Here is an 18,495-nt window from a genome sequence, read left to right on the forward strand (position 1 = left end):
CCTCCTAGATTTAGTAGGCACTGGCCTTCTAAGAATTTGTTCTTTCCAGCCCCTTCTAGGTATTGTCAAGCCAAACCCAGACACAGCAAAAACCCCAGGTTTCAGTCCCAGGGGACACACAGGACTAAGCAGTGGGGGGCCTCCACTTCCAAACCTGGGAGTAATAAGACTCCCCCTATGGTAAACTGTCTCAATGACTTCCTTTTAACATTTCCAAGCACTTATCGACTGGCTGCCCCTTTGGGGGGAAAGATTGCTCTTCGTGCAAAGAACTGGGAACTCATTACCCAGGACAAATGGGTTTTAAATATAGTGTCCCAGGGATACAGATTTCACTTCCACATGTTGCCAACATCAAGCGGGTGGCTGGACCTACCCCCAAATCAGTAGGCAGAAGCCCAAAAACAAGTGCTTTCTGGTACCAGAAGAGGAAAAGGGACAAGGTTTCTACTAGAGACTTTTCCTGGTACCCAGAAAAGACAATTCATGGCGTCCTATCCTGGACCTGTCTACTCTAAACACCTTTTTGGAGATTCCAAAATTCAAGATGCTGACTCTTCAACAATTACTTCCTATGCTAGGCAAAGATGCCTGGTTGGCAACACTAGATTTAAAAGAAGCATACCTACACATCCCAATCAGGGAATCTTGCAGAAGATACCTACGCTTCAAAGCAGGCTACGCGCACTATCAGTTCTCTGCACTGCCCTTTGGCTTATCTACTGCACCCAGGGTATTCGCAAAGTGCCTAGCTCCAGTTATTGCGTTTTGCAGGCAAAGAAATATTCAAATATACCCATACTACGAGACAATTGTCTCATTCAGGCAGAGAGCCAGGACATACTTTTGAATCATCTGGCCTTTGTACAAAGGGTTCTAACTTGTCTGGGGTACACCATAAATGAAAATAAATCGCACCTGGTACCCTGTCAACAAATTATATTCCTGGGAGCAAGCTTGAATACAACTTCCCAGATGGCTTACCTCACGCCAGAGAAACAAATTAATTTGACAACCTACTTCAAACAAGTGGCCACAAAGACTCTATCTGCAAGACAAATACTGCAAGCCTTGGGGTTCATGTCCTCCTGCATTCTTCTAATTCCATATGCAAGACTGCAAATGAGGAAACTACAATGATATCTAAAAAGCCTATGGTGTCAACATTCTCAAAGTCTAAAAGCAATGATTCCTATCATACCTTGCCTACGCCTAGAGTTCCTTTGGTGGGCAGAGGCCTTCCACCAAAACAAGGGACTACCTTTCACACCACCCCCTGCTGCCCAAACCCTAACAACAGACGCATCGGACTATGCATGGGGGGCTCACCTGGCAGGGAAGTGCATTCACGGCAAATGGAACCCAAGTCAAATGCACCTGCATATCAATCAGAAAGAAACTTTGGCTGTACAGAATGCTGTGGCAGCCTTCAAGGACCACATTCTTCCAGGACAACTAATGGTAAAGACTGACAACACCACTGTTACGTGGTACATAAACAAGCAGGGGGGTACACATTCTTACCCCCTCTGCAGGCTAGCCTTGAGCTACCAAGTGGCACCTACAAGCTCAATTCCTGCCAGGAAAATTAAATACACTGGCAGACAGACTAAGCAGAAACCTCATGGACCCACACGAGTGGAAACTGGAACCAAGGATTTTCAACATGTTGACAAGCAAATGGGGGAGCCCACATATAGACCTTTTTGCCTCTCCCCAGAACTACCAATTGGACAAATTTTGCACAAGGACTCCCCACAAACAAGCCTGGAAAGTGGATGCTCTGTCCTTCAGCTGGAAAAATCTATCAGTCTATGCCTTCCCCCCTCTGCTCTCCAAAGTACTACTAAAAATCAAACAGGACAAACCAAGGATGATTTTGATTGCTCCAGACTGGCCATGCCAACACTGGTACCCCCTCCTGCGCAGTGTGTCACAGCTATCCCCATGGCACCTGCCTCAGACACCTTCCCTGTTGTCTTAGCAGGAGTACCAGATTCTGCACCCTCAGCTTCTAACACTGAACCTTGCAGCCTGGCTATTTACATAATCTCTTCTTTACTATCCTTCAGTAAACCTGTGATGAATATCATTTTAGAGGCAAGGAGGCCTAGTACTAGAAAATCTTATGCTGAAAAATGGAAAAGATTCTGTGCCTGGAACCAATCTCAAGGGATAAGCATAACAGCTACCAATTTACGTCAGATTTTACAATACTTAACTGAGATGCTTCACAAGGGCCTGTCTTTTTCCTCCATTAAAATCCACGCCTCAGCCATTTCAGCTCATTATAACACAGAACCTCCCCTCTTCTCTCATCCACTGCTCAGGCAGTTCCTCAGAGGGGCCAAAAATTTGAGACCACCCAGGAGAGCTCCAACCCCAGCCTGGGACCTTAACTTTGTTTTGGAAAAACTCACTCTACCTCCTTTCGAGCCAGCTGCTACTGCAGACTTAAAATTTCTTTCTTGGAAAACAGCTTTCCTTTTAACAATCACTTCAGCTAGAATGCTATCTGAATTACAGGCCCTTATGGCAGTGGAGCCTTTCATCATCTTTCATGGGGACAGGGTGTCCCTCAGAACCAATCCATCTTTCATGCCCAAGGTGGTATCCAGTGTGGCTCTTAATCAGTCCATTCATTTTCCAACCTTCATTCCCAATCCACAGAACAAAGGGGAACGGATACTACATTCCTTAGATGTGCACAGACAACTTAGATTCTACTTGGACAAGACTAAACCTCAAAGGAAATCTGAACAACTGCTGGTAGCATTTGCTGCAGGGGCAGAGGAGAAGGCTATTTCAAAGCAAACCATTTCTAAATGGATAGGCCATTGCATTCATTTCTGCTATAAGCACCATGGAAAACGTATCCCCCAGGGGATCAGACCTCACTCCACCAGGGCTACATCTACCTCTACAGCCTTTCTCAGAGGCGTCCCTACCAGGGACGTCCTAGAAGCTGCTACCTGGAGTTCTAGACATACTTTCACCAGGCATTATCACTTGCCAATTTTCTCTAAATCCAGAGCTGGCTTTGCCACTGCAGTCTTGCAGGGCCAGTCTGGTCCTAATGCTGTCTAAATTCCTTTTCCCAACCATAGCTTTGGGAATCTACCCAAATGTAATGACTGCAGCAGTGAAACACGAAGAACATAGTACAGTTGTGTGCACTTACCATAAATGTAGATGTTCGAGTGTATTCACTGTTGCAGTCCTGGTTACCCTCCCTCCAGCCCCCTAACTTCTTTTGGCTATACCTCTACTTTCCTTTACTATGCTTAAAAGCCATTTTGGTGTATTTGCTTTTCTGTTGGAGGTATATCATTGTACTTTTATATTTAATTGCTTCCCATTATGGGGGCACCTGACATCTGGAGCAAGAAAAACTGATGTAATGGTGTCAGCTGCATGTTTTATACCCCTGACGACCTGACGTCATGGAAGAAGGGACAGCAACCGATGCAGGACCCAATATTTTGTTAATCAGGCCGACTGAGGGCTACCTGCAAGCAGATAACCCAAATGTAATGACTCTAACATCTACATTTATGGTAAGTGTACACAGCTGTACTTTTCTGAAAGGCTTCTCGGAATCGGAGGTCTCTGACTGTAAATCCTTGATTATGACAGCTTCCCCGGCATCGACCACTATTAATAGAACCTTCGACGTCGAAGACTGCAGTGCAGGACATTTTAACTGCTTCTACTTTAATGGCACTGACTACTTTGATGCCTACCTTTGAAACTGAACCAAGGGAGTTTTTACCTAGGACTATTTACTCCTCATCTATTGACCCCTTTGTGGGTGAGCTTCCAGACATTTTTCTCCAGAGACCGAAATTTCCCTCCATGTCATCAATCCATTCCATCAGAAGTCTTTCAGAGCTCGATGTGGGGAGACTCGTGAATAAAATTTTGTGGATGAGAGGACTTACAGGACCCCCTTCGGCTCCCACCCCTTTGGGTGCAGGAACCAAGCCTTCTTTCACCCCATTAACCACGCATCCTCTGAGGCTTCAGAGTTGAGTCTTCAGCACCAACTGCACTGGCTCCTGAGATTTCCATTTCTTCAGAACTGGTAGTTCCCTTGAGCTCTTTGGTGATTTTGCAACCGGAGACCTCCTAGCGTCGTAGCTACCCTGTCGGTTCCAGGAGGCAAGAGTCGCCAACAATATTGTTTGAGCTGTCCCTGCTCCTCAGAGCTTTGGCTTCTGTCATTTCAGCCCTGGCTTCTGTCTTGGGGATAGTTTCTTTGGAGCAGAGGGTGACTTTGGTTCTGGGGTAGTCTATTTCAGTTCTGGGCCCCTTCCCTCTTCGGGGGCCAGCTTTCGAGGGTATGGAGAGGGTCTTGTCCTTTACGGTGTCTCAGTTGGCACCTTCCTCCTCAGAACAGAGACCCCCCCCGGCTCTATTATTCAAACCGTCTCTCCACTGGGGCAGCGAATGCCAAAATCTCAGGTTTCTCGGGTACAAGTTCTGTCATCTTCTGATACCTCCCCAGATTATCCCCCCTGAGGAAGTCGCTCAGAAAAAGAAGTGCAAGAGGAAGCACTTAGATTCCCCACAGGAATTGGTTACTGAAGATACTGATTTTGATATAGGGGAAGGGTCCCCAAAGTCATCACCTGAAGATGTCTTCTTCGGAGACATCCTAGAAATTTTAAAACAAAAGGGTGACTGGAAGTTCCAGAACCCTTCTTTGGAGGAATCAGTTTATCTGCAGGCTTTCGGTACCTGTTGGGTGACTCCGCCCACAGACAAACATCCACTTTATTTCACAGAGGACGTATAAGGCTCTAGACACCATTGAACCCATCTCTAAGAGACCGTACAAGATTTTATCTGCTCCTGTAGATAAGCAGTTCTGGGCAAAATGTTTAGCAGTGGATGCCATGGTCGTAGCGGCCACTACAAAAAAGTAACTTGCTGAGGAGGGTTCATCTATCCATCCACCCATCGGGGAGTCTCGGGCTAGGGATAGATTTGGGAGATGGGTTTATGCTTCATCGATCCTAAGGTCTTTGAATTTTTTGGCACATTTCACAAGACTTCAAAGGAACCTGATCAAGGAATTGTCAGATACCCGGGCAGGAGCTGCTGCTAAGGGGCTCCAAGAGAAAGTTGCATCCCAGCTAGCCACCCTGAAGTCTGTCTCTAATTCATCCATGAAGCTCATTGTGCATACAGCCGGGGGGACATCCAGAGAGCAGGTTCAGGCATAGCCATAAGGAGGCATGCCTGGATGTGCCTATGTGAGTTTGCGGAATGATTTAAGTCTTCATTCATCAATGCACCCTTTGAGGGATCATCTTTATTTGCCGCAAAAGTAAGAGAGACTTTATGTAGGTGTGAGAAGGATGGTAAGACCCTTTCTGCTGTGGGCGTATGTTTTTCCACCCCCCCCCCCAAAAAAAAAACTTTTCTAGGAAGCAGAAGATTGGTGGAAAATGTGGTTCAAGAAATCCCAAGGGCCTTTCCAGAACACATGTGAAGGCAGTTCCTCCAGGGGCAGAGGGAGGAACCACAATGGAGGACGCTGCCCACGCAGCAAAGGTGGTCAACAGAACCAGGGCTTCAGAGATTCTTTTTCGAGTAAGCCCTTTCAACGCTCCTGAAAGGTGGACCAATTATCTTCCTCTGTAGACGGTCAGGGGACACTTATCCTTGCACCTAAATGCCTGGCTTAAACGTAACAACAGATTCTTGGGTACCATACCCTTTTCCCATCTTCCCACCGTATGCAAAAAAAAATAAAAAAATCCTTGATGTCCCACCCAGTCAGAGGGCTCCAGCAGTTCTAGAAATTCAAAAACTGCTAAACAAAAGAGTCATCCAAGAAGTTGCACCAGACAGGATCTGGAATTTATTCAAGATTCTTTTTAGTGCCAAAAAAGGCAGGGGACTGGAGACAGATTCTGGACCTCAGTGTGTTGAACAGATCAGTTCGAAAAGCAAAGTTCTGGATGGTCACGATACAGTCCATTCTTCCCTTTTTGAGGAACGACAACTGGATGTGCTCGATAGATCTTCAGGATGCGTATTACCATATAAAGATGGACAAGTGCTCCAGGAAGTTTCTTCACTCCGGCCGGAAAGCCAGTCATTACCAATTCAGAGCGCTGCCCTTTGGTCTCTCAACAGCCCCAGTGTGTTCACTAAATGCATGGCAGTCGTAGCAGCTCACTTGCAACTGCAAAGATCCTGGGAGTTTCCGTACTTGGACGACTGACTTATTACCGCTTCGACCAGTCATCGTTTGATAGAAGCAGTGGATTACACACTCATCACCTGTGCCTACCTAGGAATTACTGTAAATCATGAAAAATCCCAAATGACTCCAACTCAGAATCTAGAGTTTATTGGGACAGTTCTAAGTAGAACAGCTATAGCATCCCTTCCTTTGGGGAGACTCCAACGAATTATTACACAGGGTTAGAAGATAATCGACAGAAAGAAGGTTCCTGCTCAACTTATTTTGCAAGCTCCAGGTTCTATAGTAACGTCAATAACTCTAGTTCCTCTAGCCAGGTTTCACAATAGGATACTACAATGGCTGCTAGCATCTCAGTGGTCTTCTGTCAGGTCAATCTTGCTGCAACCTGTTTGCCTCTCCCCTAAACAACAAGTGTAGCAATTGCTTTGCTCTGATTCCTCCTCTGGGGAAGTCACCAAGAAACGCTGTCCTCCCCAATTGGCCCCTTGCCCCCCCCCCCCCCCCCAGGTCTCCTGTATGCCTTTCCCCCGAAACCTCCATTCCAAAATTCCTGCAGAAAGCACTCAGGTTGAAGAGTAAAGTAACCCTCATTTCCCCCTTTTGCCTTGATAGATTTGGTTCCCCTTTCTTTGGCCTTATCGGAGTCAACAACCTTGGATTCTGGACCTTCTGTTCCATCCAGACGGACTTGTTCACCCAGACATTTTGAGCCTAGAGCTGACAGCATGGTTCCTCCAATTCCATTAGTTGTCAATCATCTAAATCTTTCCTCCCCGGTGTGCCACATCCTCCTCTCTTCTCATAAACCTTCCACCCATAAACTATATTCTAGTAAATGGAAGCGATTTACCATTGACCCTTTCTCTGCTTCTATAGAAAATATTTTAGACTTAACTAATCTTTTTAATGTGGGAGCTTACCAGTCTACCATCAGAATACAACTAGCAGCAATTTCCAATTTCCACAATGGTTTGGAAGAATGTTCTTTAGGTTTTCGTATTCTTTGTTAAGTCCTTTTTAAAAAGGATGTTATGTTGAAACCTCCTTTCAGAGACCCGGCACCACCTTGGGATGTAAATTTAGTGTTGCAAACCATTGTACATTCTCCCTTTGAAGCCTAAGCAGAGTGTGATCTGAAGTTTTTGTCATGGAAAACATTGTTTTTGGTGGCTATAACCTCTGCTAGGATTTCAGAAATTCAGGCCTTGTCATGTAAACAACCTTATCTGAGTTTTCACAAAGATAGAGTGTCTTTACGACGAAACCCCTCCTTCCTGCCCAAGGTAGTCTCAGAATCTAATATCAGTCAAGCCATTCATTTACCAGTATTCTTGCCAAACTTTTCCAACAGAGGTGAATATTCCTTGCATTTACTAGATGTTCACAGACAATTACACTTCTACCTTCACAGGACGAAAGACATGAGAAAATCTGACCAATTATTTGTTTCCTTTTTCAGTTCAAGGTTTGGTAAGCTGGTCAGCAAGGTGATTCTAGCCAGATGGCTATAGGATTGTATTTCATTTATCTATGATATGAACAAAATTGCTTTGCTTAGGCCCATGAAAGCCCATTCTACAAGATCTGTAGCCACTTAAGCAGTTTTCCAATCTAGAGCTTCAATGGATGATAATATGTGCAGCAGCTACTTGGGCTTCTCCCCATACTTTTATTACTCAATACAAATTGGACTTGGTCTTTAGGGGAAGAGCATCCTTTGGTTCAGTGGTGCTCAAGAATTTCCATAGTCCTCCCAAGATTTAAGGTAGCTGGGGACTCTGTCCTGTATGTCAAGGATACAATGAAAATTGACATCATCAGATAAAGAAGTTATGTACTCACCATAAAGTTCCATCTGTGTTGTCCATTTTCATTTATCCTCGACTCCCCTCCCTCCATCCGCAGCCTTCGGAGAATTTTTTGGTGGAACAGATGATATATCTTCAGATTATTGTGACCTTTAAAGCATAGCAGATGTGGCTTTCCTTCTAGCTTCCTCATCTATTATCCATACATTTTCTGTAAACTCGATCTGAGGTCATTGAAAGAGAGGGATTTTCGGTAGAGGTGAAGCTTGAGAGTTTTTGGTTGGTGCGAGCTGTAGTTACAGCCGAGTTGGTTTCAATATCGGAACCGAACCCATACATCAAGGATAAATGAAAATGGACAACATAGATGGAGTGTTATGGTGAGTACATAACTTCTTTTTATGAACTGAGTAAGGGGATAAGGAAACTAACTAATACTGCGTGTGTAGAAGTAATGATTACTTGTGTATTAAAATTACATCTATGCATTCAATTTTTCTACAGTACTCTATTGCTTTATTGGTTGTTATGCAGAGGAACGAAAACATGAACTGAATGATTTTGTTTCTTAGTGACACATCTGTTTTGAACCTAGCAGAGTTTAAATGAGATTACTGACTTTCCTCGGAGTATAGGCACAGCTTGTTATTAAATGAAAAAAAAAACATAGTATAGAGAAAGTCTTTGATTACTCAGGGTTGCCTTCTGGTTTTGTTTCATGATGTGCCATTTTAGTGTGTCCCAGGTTCCTTTATTTGCATCTGTTTTGGAGTCCCTCTGTGTCTTCTAGAAGAGGTTTTTACAGTGGGATAAGTTAATAAGTCCTCTTGTGCAACTCATACTTTTTTCATGTTTTGCTTTTTCTGAACTCCTCCCCAGAGCTTTTGATTTCAGTCTGGGCATGATGGTCTTGATTTCACCATTTCTTCTATGGTTATATCTCAAACAACATGCAGTGTTTTTAAGACTTTATCTTATCCAGCATTTTTAACCCATGTGGCTCACACTGCAATTCTGGCATGCATGGTACATCCTGATGCATTGTAAGCCTACCTGCAGCTTGGCTTTACCTATGGGTCCTGCTAGCCATATTGCTGTTTTACTGTGCCATCACCATTGCTTGTACTAATTTTTTTTCTTGAAGCCTCATTCCACATTCACTCCCCGCCCCCAAATCTGCATGACCTTTCCCAAATGGCTTAATTTTTGTACAGGGTGATGGCGAGGCCCATTTGCTCCCCAAGCTAGTGTGGGGTGCAACATTACATCATGTTCATTACCTGACTGTGGCAAAAACATAATCAGCCCATCTCCACAAAGTCAAGAGTCTAGTATTAGAGACCAGGCCATTGTGTCAGTTGTTAGTATGTTCCTCCCATTGTTGGCTTGTAGGCTGCACAGTTGCTGCCCTATAGGTGATTCATGTGTGCTATCACACAGGCCAGCCCCCTGACTAAATGAAGTACCACTGGGCACTGTGGACTAACTGGGCTCATTAATTTGAGTGATGCACCCATACTCAAGTAAATCAATGCAATAAGCCAGGCTGCCTTTGAATGGGTGAGCCAGAGTTGGGCACTCAGTGCCATCCTGTCTCACTTAGTCCTTCCTGTGGTTATCCTTAAAATCTAACAAGGGTCATCTAGGCTATAGTCAAGACTTTCTAAAATTTAATGAGGTGACATTTGCATCAACATTTTCATATTTTGGCTTTTGTTCTCCTAAAAAATAGGCTGTATTCTCTTAGGATGCTGGAGCTCAAGTTGAAAGGAAACTGAAATCCTTTCCCACTAAGGAATATGTAAACATTGTCCCCTGCAAAGTTATCCTTGTGTCCTGAGAGTAAATTGTGCATATCTTATTTACATATTCTCAACCTGCCACGTTATACTTGCACTCTTTGGAACTGAATTTTTTGAGCTGAAATGACATTCTGCCAGTTTGTTGGCACACTAAATAATTAAACAAGTATATTCCTAAAGGTTAGGCCAAGTTAAGACATTCATTTTATTGCAGGCAGTCTAGCTAGTTTATTTGAGAAGTGATAGCAGCTCTTTCCTTTATTGTCTTTCACATAATTTCTTGTCATACTCTTGAGCAGTCCAGAACCAAATGCATGGCAGTAGTAGCAGAATGTCCATGATTTTATCTTGTATTGCTTGTTTTATAAAATTCTAGATTCTCTGGTAAATCACTGTGGATTACAATCTGTTAGTTATGCTAGATATTACACTTTAATACCAATGCACGATAATGTGAAAATTGTTCTTATTAACTTTTTAGGTGAACTAGAGTAATATTTAGAATTCTGATTCTGGACCTTTGTCTTTCCACCTTACCATTATTTTTTTACTTTGTCTGGATTAGTTGAGCAAAGAAGATGACGGTACGTCTGTGATGCTGATAAAAATAAGAATGGATAGACCATTTTTAGATTAGTTTCCATTAAGTGTCTGCCTCTGAGAAATAGGATCAATGAGAGATGCACAGCAGTGCGAAGTGTCAAAGAAAATGGTTTGGGCTACTGCTTCCATTACTATTGAAGGAATGCACCCACCTTTTCAAGTAGGGGTGGTAGCTACGTACTCAAGCTGTTGGTCTCAAAATGCTTAGTTCATTGTAGCAGGGAAGGGGTGGAGTTGTTGAAAACAGTTGTCATTCTTTATTTCTCTTCTTTTAAAGAATAGTGATTTGGGGAAAAAATGCTTGAGCTTACCTATTCATTTTCCATTATCTGCAGGAAGTCATCAGTGCACTAGTGACCCATGTTTGTAGCGGACTGGCAGCTGAAGTTGATATTTCTCTTGATGTGCTCATTGATCTTGTGAGTCAGTGTTCCTCTTCAGTGGCTTTGTATGCAGTGTTCCTGAAAGTAAGTTTTTTTTTTTTTTTTTTTTTTTTTTTTTTAAACATTGCCCTGTTTACTACTTGCATGTTTTGTATGTTTGCTGTCTACACATAGTTAGTTGATCAAGCTGTTGCTTTGGTTTGGTAAGCAGCTGACATTTCATCTCCATCATCCTATCTTTATCCTGCCTTCATCTTAACCTTTTTTGCAAAAAAAAAAAATACTGACTGTCCATTGTTTGTTTAACATGTTGAATTGGCTTCTGCTGTTATAGCAGCATGTCCTTGCTAAGTGGAGGACTGAAGTTTGTGGCATGAAACAACTGTTTGCAGCGTTACTACAAAATTAGCACATCTTTTGGACCTATATTCATATTGTTGGAAAGAAACCTCATTTTCTACAAAAAGGACTCAAAAATTTTGTACTGCGAGGGCTGCTGTAGCAAGTTATTACACAAATAAGAAAAAAATATTCCATGCACTGGCATGGTTAAAACAAAGAGTGAGAAGGTCACACTGAATCAGTAAAAACTAAATGAAAACTCCAGCCAAGCTAGAACTTCCAATGAGTGACCTCCCAAACCTCCTGTGACAGAGGCAAATGGGATATATGCAAATGACCCTTATGAACATCAGGTGTTTCAGCTATATGGCGATTCTGATTGCCCATGACTTTTACGTTTGAAGTCGTTTTAATGGACAATTTCAGCCAAAATTGTCCATTAAAACGATTTCAAACGTAAAAGTCATGGGCAATCAGAATCGCCATATAGCTGAAACACCTGATGTTCATAAGGGTCATTTGCATATATCCCATGTGCCTCTGTCACAGGAGGTTTGGGAGGTCATTCATTGGAAGTTCTAGCTTGGCTGGAGTTTTCATTTAGTTTTTACTGATTGGTTTTTCAGTGTGACCTTCTCATTCTTTGTTTTAATTTGTTAGTTGGGATATTTTGCAGTCACCCAAATGATAATGGACATCAGCTGGGTATAACAACTCTCTGTTTCTTATGCTTAGTCAAACACTCTGCTTGTTCTATGCTGACGAGGTCATAACAAGGCTGAAATATGCATATCCATAGATAGTGGGGTTTGGCTTTATTGGCCTGAAATTGTCCATTAAAACGACTTCAAACGTAAAAGTCATGGGCAATCAGAATCGCCATATAGCTGAAACACCTGATGTTCATAAGGGTCATTTACATATATCTTATGTGCCTCTGTCACAGGAGGTTTGGAATACACTGGCATGGCAAATATTCTGGTTAGACGGAGAGCTGCTGTCCATGTATGTTGTTGACTGTTGTTGGTGTTTATAGAATGTCAGTAACCCTTCCTTTTGGCTCCTTCTCCAGATTGGTATTCTTTCTCCACTAGGTAGAATTTTTGCATTTTCCCAGCAGATTCATGTCATGTGGCATAAGATGTCATGGCATACTACAATACTTACGTAACTGTGCCATTCACACAGTTAGTCACTCAGTCCTTGCTGTTAGTAGCAGGAAATTATAATGCATGTGAGATGGTGGGAGTGGAGTGCTGCTCATATGATTTGCAAGAGGGTCTTTTTGCATCCCCAACTATAGATTGGAGCATTGCCAAATGTGCAAGCACTCATTGGCCAGGTCCTGGCCTAAATTACCTTGCAACTTAGTTGTGGTATCTAGATGACCCCCCCCCCCCCACTACCACAAAATATCTTGCTTGTGCTGAGGTTGCCTTCATCTGGTGAGGTGTTGAGATCTAACTGCTCTGACTGTCTCTGTTAAAGACATTGGGATCAGGGAGATGCGTTCTTAGCTCCCACATTGGGAGATGCATTTCAAGGTTTTTGCAGCATCCTATATTCTGAGGGTTGTTGGAGGCTAAAGGGACAAGCCTAATCCTGGAGATTAGTCCTTTGAGTCACCCAATCATGGATCCCAGGGGAAATCAAGACCTAGGACTGACCTCCTGTGAATAACCTTTAAGCCTGCATAGGCCAGCAAGCCACAATCAAGAGCAAGTCAGCTGGTTTCTCTGTACCAGGCTTTGTGTCTCAGGGCTGTGACATGAAGCAGATGTGTAAGATCTGGTGGTAGATTTCATTCCTGGTGCAAGTGCATTCCATTAGGGAGTTTTGCCTTATGCCTGTACTAGTCCCAGCGCAACCTTTTTCCCCGCCCTTTGCTGACTTTTGCCAGTGGGCATTCCTGCACTGGTTCTTTATCCCCTGATGCTCTATGTAGGTTTGTTATATACACACACTGTGTGCAGACTTGCACCCTAAAGTTGAAGGAATTGTTGATGCCCTTCCATATCGCTGTTGCAGTAATCTTCACCCAAGGGATCTCCTGCCAAAGATAGCCCCTTGTCCGGGCAGTATACCAAAGTCTTTAGGTCTTGTAGGTGCCGTACATCACACACATACTCCCTGTGGAAGACATAGGACATAAAGGTGATGTATGGATGCAACCACTCGGAAATGAAAAAGCCCCAAGAGAAACAGAATACTCACCAGGACAAAAGAGAACATGTGCATCCAGAAGGAAAAAGGAAGAGGGGCCCCTCGGCCAGGAGGGCAACAGAAATACAAAGCAAGAGCAAAGGCAGAGTGGGAAGGAGGGAGTGACAGAATACTGCAACACTGAATAGAAAGACATCCATTATGACAGGATTTTACACAACTGTACCATGTCCTTGCATATCACTGTTGCAGTATTCTTCACTTAGGGTAGAGTACAACAGCTTGAGAGGAAGCCTGAGAGGAAGGAGGCACAGAACCCTCCACAAACCCATGCAGGATCTTCTTCTTTTGGCTTTTCCTGGTTATGGGTCGCCACAGCGGATCACCTTTCCACTCATGATTGGCAGTGGAGTTTTACAGTGTTGAGTTGCCAGCCCGGCACCCAACCTTCCACAGAAGGCACACACGCACTCACTCCTGTCCATTCCACCTACAGCATGTCTTTGGGATGTGAGAGGAAACCGGAGCATCTGGAGGAAGCCCACGCGACCACAGGGAGGATATGCAGACTCCACACAGAAGGCACCCCAGCCGAGGGTCGAACCGGAGAACCTCTTGCTGTGAGGTGACAGTGCTAACCGCTGCACCACCGTGGCTGCCCACAAACCCATGCAGGATAGCCCTGGCAAATCCTGCCCTGGCCCTGGAAATAACATCCAGCTGGTAATGTTTAGTGAAAATAAAAATAGTGGACCATGTGGCATCCTCAAGAATGGGACTGGTATCCAAATTCTTGGAAAAGGCACCAGAGGAGGCAACTGACCAGTAGAATGTGCTTTTACAGCCGAAAAAGGACATTTGCCATGAAAATAATAAATATAGGAGGAGGAGGTGGTTTGCTTAGAAAAAGCCAGACACAAAGTCCTGGGATGAAAAGAAATAAAAAGCTGTTCTGATTTGCGAATAACTTTAGTTTCATCTAAATAATATCTCATGTGTCTTTGCAAATCTAATGTGTGAAGAACCTTCTCACTAGTAGAATGTGGAGAAGGAAAAACGGAAGTAAGATGAAAAGACTGATTAATGGACAACTCCTTGACCACCTTGGGCATAAAAAGATTAGTACAACAAGGCACCCTGTGTCTATGAAAAACTAAAAAAAGGAGGAATACCCATGAGAGCCTGAAGTTCAGACACACTCTTGGCAGAAGTGAGAGCCAAAGGAAAAACCGTCTTCCAAGTACAACGTTGTAAGGAAACTGCAGAAGCGGCCTCAAATGAAGCCAGGGTCAATTTTCAAGTACAAAATTGAGGTCCCAAGAAGGTGAAATAGACTTATTGAGAGGCCTGAAATGGACGTTTTTAAGAAACTGCTTGACCTCAGACCTAGACGTCAGAGAAGGATTCAAGCCACAAGCATAACTTGCTGACAGGTGAGCTTTAACTGAAGAATATGCCTATTCAGCATGGAATAGATCACACAAATGAAGAACCAGAGAACCCTGTACAGATAGGGCATCCTGATGCAGAGAGAGGCAGCAGACAGAAAATCTTTTCTATTTGTATATGTATGATATTCTATTAGTGAGTTTCCTGGCCTCGTGCCAAACATATAGCACATCCTGAAAAAGAGGTGCATAAAAGGGGTCTAAGCTCCGTCACCCACAGTATCATTTAAAGAGTGGACAAGTAAATATGGCCAAGAGATCCCTCATGTTATATAAAAAGTTCCACCCAGTGAGGTAACTTGTGTTGACTTCACCTGGACAAGTGAGAAAGAAGGGAGAGCCAATGCTGTCTCGGCCAAAAGGTAGTCACCAGCAAGATTTTGGGAGAGTCTTGCCTGATCGTGATTAGAACTTGTAACAGAAGAAGGGAAGAAGCATACAGAGACACTTCTTCCAAGGAAAAGACAGGTCACCTTCTTTCCAAGTCAGAGGACTTGGGGCTGTAGAACAGATTAGAGGAAGTTGTCTTGTTCAGAGGGGAGGTGAAAATATCTATCTAAGGAATACCCTGCAGATAGACAGTGATAAGGAACACATCTTTGTGAAGCATTCATTTCTGAGCCTGTGCTCTGGACCTGCTGAAAGAGTCTGCCACGAGATTGTGTTCTGAAGGAACTTAAGCTGCCTGAAGAGTCACTTGGTGCTGGATAGCTAGATCCCAGACCTGAACAACTAGTCTGCAAATTTGATAGGACCTCTCATGCCCCCCGATTGTTGACATAACTCATCACTATGCTATTGTCTGTGAAGACTTTGAGGGGCCCGGGATGAAAGATGGAATGAAAAGCTTGCAGACCCAAAAGTTGAGCCCTCATCTCTTTTAAATTGATGTGGTCTGACCTCTGATGAGGAGGCCAGAGACTGTGGAACCTTAAGGGGCCACAAGAAGCTTCCCACCCCATGTATGAGATGTCCCTGAACAGCTCCTGAGAGGAAAATGGAGCCTGAAAGGGAAGCCCGGATTGAGAAAGAGTTGTTGAATCCACCACTTCAGCTCGAGCTTGAGACAAGAAAGAAAGGGACCAGGAAACTCCAGGGGGTGGTAATGTTGGAGTCACACCGATTTGAGGTACCACTGCAACTTTCTTAAATGGAGCCTGGCAAAAGGGAGCATTGGAATGATGAAGGCCATAAAGCCATAACCCTGAGAAGCTTCCTGGCTATGATGGAGGAAGAACAGACTGGAAGAAGACTGTCAAGAAGAGAACCTTGGGGACAGGTAGAGATGCCAGCATGGGAATGGTCTGAAGCCTGCAACTGAGGAAAACATGATCCAGGGAAGTTGCCAGGACTGATTTCTGGAAATTTATGGTGAACCTCAGACTATGTAAAAGACAAATAGTAAACTGAAGATCCCACAGTAGACAGCTGGCAGAAGGAGCTTGAATGAGCAGATTATCTGGGTAGGAGAAAATCTGTATATCCCGAAGCTTGCAAAAAGCAATGACAAAGTTGAAACATTTGGTGAATACCCTTGAGGTAGTAGAGAGGCCAAAAGGCAAAGCAGAGAACTGAAAATCAAGGAAGAAGCACAGAAATGCAAACATTTCTTGAACTGAAGATGATAGGGATGATAAGGTATGCATCCTTCAGGTCTAGAGAAACCATGAAGACCTGGGAAAGAAGAACAAGAGAAAACAAGGTTTCAAGGGACAAACCTCCGTAAAGGTATCTTTAGAAAGGTGTTGAGCAGATAAAGATCCAGAACTGGGTTTCATGTACCCCTCCTCTGAGGAACCAAAAACAGTCTGGACTAAAGCCCTTTTCCCATCTGGATTGGTGGAATGAGCTGAACAGTACCCTGATCGAAAAAGGACTGCAGAATATCTGGAAAACGAAGTTGTTATTGAAGAGGTTGAGGAATGTTTGTAAAGGGAGGAACGGATTTCCAAATCATGAAATATTCCTGATGAATAATTTAGAGAATCTGAGGTGATCTGATGCAAATCTGGAAGAGATAAGGAAATGCAGAGAGAGAAAGGGAACCTTGCAGAGTGGAATGGAAGGCCACACGTCACATAGAAACAAGCTTATCCTGAAAAGAGGGCTTCTGCAAAGGAGGAGTCTGAGTAGACTTAGCAGGAGTAACACGCTTAGAACCCTTCTTACCCTTAGGAAAGGGGGGGGGGTGAGTCTGTTCCTGAACAAAGGCAGACTTGGAAGGATAGTTCCTCGAAGCTTGGGAATAAGGGAAACATACAGTGGATATAAAAAGTGTACACACCCCTGTTAAAATGCCAGGTTTATGTAATATAAAAAAATGAGACGACAGTAAATCATTTCAAGACGTTTCCTACCTTTAATGTGACCTATAACCTGTACAATTCAACTGAGAAACAAACAAATCTGTTAGGCTAGGGGAAAAATATAAAAAATAAGGCATATACAATAAGCTGATTGTATAAGTGTGCACACCCTTAAACTAATTGAAGCACCTTTTGATTTAATTACAGCGTTCAGTCTTCTTGAGTACACACCTACCATCAATTAAAGAGACTCTGTTTAACCCCAAATAAAGTTCAGCTGTCCTAGCAGGATTTTCCTGACATTTACTCAGTTGCCTGCTACAGCAAAAGCCATGGTTCGCAGAGAGTTTATAGACCATCGAAGGGATCTCATTGTTAAAAGGTATCAGTCAGGAGAAGGGTACAAAAACATTTCCACAGCATTGGATATGCCATGGAGCACAGTAAAGACAATCATCAAAAAGTGGCGAAAATAGGGGACAACAGTGATGTTGCAAATAACTGGACGTCCCTCCAAAACTGATGAAAAGACGAGATGAAAACTGGTCAGGGAGGCTACCAAGAGACCTACAGCAACACTGAAGGAGCTGCAGGAATTTCTGGCAAGTAGCAGTTGTGTACTACATGTGACAACAATCTCCCACATTCTCCATATGTCTGGACTATGGGGTAGGGTTGCAAGATGAAAGCCTTTTCTTACACAGAAAAACATCCAGGCCCGGCTAAAATTTGCAAAACAATACATCGTCTCCCAAAAGCATGTGGGAAAATGTATTATGGTCTGATGAGACCAAGGTTGAACATTTTGGCCACAATTCCTAAAGGTACATTTGGCACAAAAACAACCAACACTGCATCACCAAAAGAACACCATTCCCACGGTGAAACATGGTGGTGGCAGTATCATGCTTTGGAGTTGCTTTTCTTCAGCTGGATCTGGGGCGTTAGTCAAAGTGGAGGGAATTCTGAACAATTCCAAATACTTGTTACTTTTGGCCCAAAACTTTCAGGCCTCTGGTAGAAAGCTGAAGATAAAGAGGAATTTCACCTTTCAACACAGCAATGACCCCAAGCGTACATCCAAATCAACAAAAGAATGGCTTCACCAGAAGAAAATTAAAGTTCTGGAGTGGCCCAGCCAGAGCCCAGACCTAAATGCAATAGAAAATCTGTGGGGTGACCTGAAGAGGGCTGTGCACAAGAGATGCCCTCACAATCTGACAGATTTGGAGAGCTTTTGCAAGGAAGAGTGGGCAAATATTGCCAAGTCAAGATGTGCCATGCTGATAGACTTCTACCCAAGAAGACTGAATGCTGTAATTAAATCAAAAGGTGCTTCAACAAAGGGTGTTCACACTTATGCAACTGGCTTATTGTATGATGTTATGTTATCCCTATCTCGCCTTCATTCTTGCTGGTT

At 43.5% G+C, this 18,495-nt stretch overlaps 1 protein-coding gene across 3 annotated transcripts in view; it reads left to right on the forward strand.

The window, feature by feature from the left end:
- Positions 1 to 18,495, forward strand: part of FANCD2 (FA complementation group D2) — a 1,694,389-nt gene that overhangs the window by 444,846 nt on the left and 1,231,048 nt on the right. For all 3 annotated transcript variants that reach the window (XM_044077594.1, XM_044077597.1, XM_044077595.1), the window contains exon 17: positions 10,769 to 10,900. In XM_044077594.1, coding sequence (XP_043933529.1) covers positions 10,769 to 10,900 — 132 coding nt within the window. The remainder of the gene's footprint in view (positions 1 to 10,768; positions 10,901 to 18,495) is intronic.

Source organism: Protopterus annectens, chromosome 7.part0, assembly GCF_019279795.1.
Source record: "Protopterus annectens isolate FY-2018-M chromosome 7.part0, PAN1.0, whole genome shotgun sequence".
In the NCBI taxonomy this organism is placed as follows: Eukaryota; Metazoa; Chordata; order Ceratodontiformes; family Protopteridae; genus Protopterus; species Protopterus annectens.